This window comes from Asparagus officinalis, chromosome 5 (assembly GCF_001876935.1).
Source record: "Asparagus officinalis chromosome 5, Aspof.V1, whole genome shotgun sequence".
NCBI classification, from domain to species: domain Eukaryota; kingdom Viridiplantae; phylum Streptophyta; class Magnoliopsida; order Asparagales; family Asparagaceae; genus Asparagus; species Asparagus officinalis.
In genome coordinates, this window is record NC_033798.1 from 76,521,513 (window position 1) to 76,522,053 (window position 541).

Sequence of the window (541 nt, forward strand, 5' to 3'; positions counted from 1 at the left end):
ATCCACTGCAGGTTGAAGGAATCTTTGTTAGAGAATATAAGTAGTGTATGACTTTGTCACAACTTCGAAGCTTTAGTTGTTAGTTATGCTTAGATAGACTTTAAGAATCTGAACAAATAAGTGGACCGACGAATAAAATTTAGGCGAAGTTTTCGAGTTCTCACCAATCATAAGCTTGGCATGCACATATATCAGGAACCGCCGATTAACCTGAGCTTTCCAGTAATCTGACTCTGGCTCCGGCCTCTCGGGTGGCACGTACTCCCCCGGCCTCTGCAACTCCCTATTTCCCAAACAGTAAAAATTCAAATAATCACAGGGATGAACTTTCCCGCCCAATCCAGCATCCTCAATAGCCTTCACCACAATCCCATACATCATCTCCATTGTCTGCCGATTCCAGTGCAATATTGCCTGCACGCTCTCTCCCTCCGGCTTCCCCTCTGGCCACATTGGCGTCACTATGTAAACCGCAAACCGTTCCCCGTTCTTGATCTTGCTTGCGATCTTGAGTGCTATCTCGATGGGGACCAAGTTCAGA

At 46.2% G+C, this 541-nt stretch overlaps 1 protein-coding gene across 1 annotated transcript in view; it reads right to left on the reverse strand.

The window, feature by feature from the left end:
* The window catches only part of LOC109843981 (phospholipase D alpha 1-like), a 4,560-nt gene that overhangs the window by 559 nt on the left and 3,460 nt on the right, over positions 1-541 (reverse strand). Inside the window, 2 exon segments of the mRNA XM_020412986.1 lie at positions 1-5; positions 165-541. The exon segment at positions 1-5 is cut by the window's left edge and continues 559 nt beyond it; the exon segment at positions 165-541 is cut by the window's right edge and continues 25 nt beyond it. Of these exon segments, the coding sequence (XP_020268575.1) occupies positions 1-5; positions 165-541 (382 nt within the window).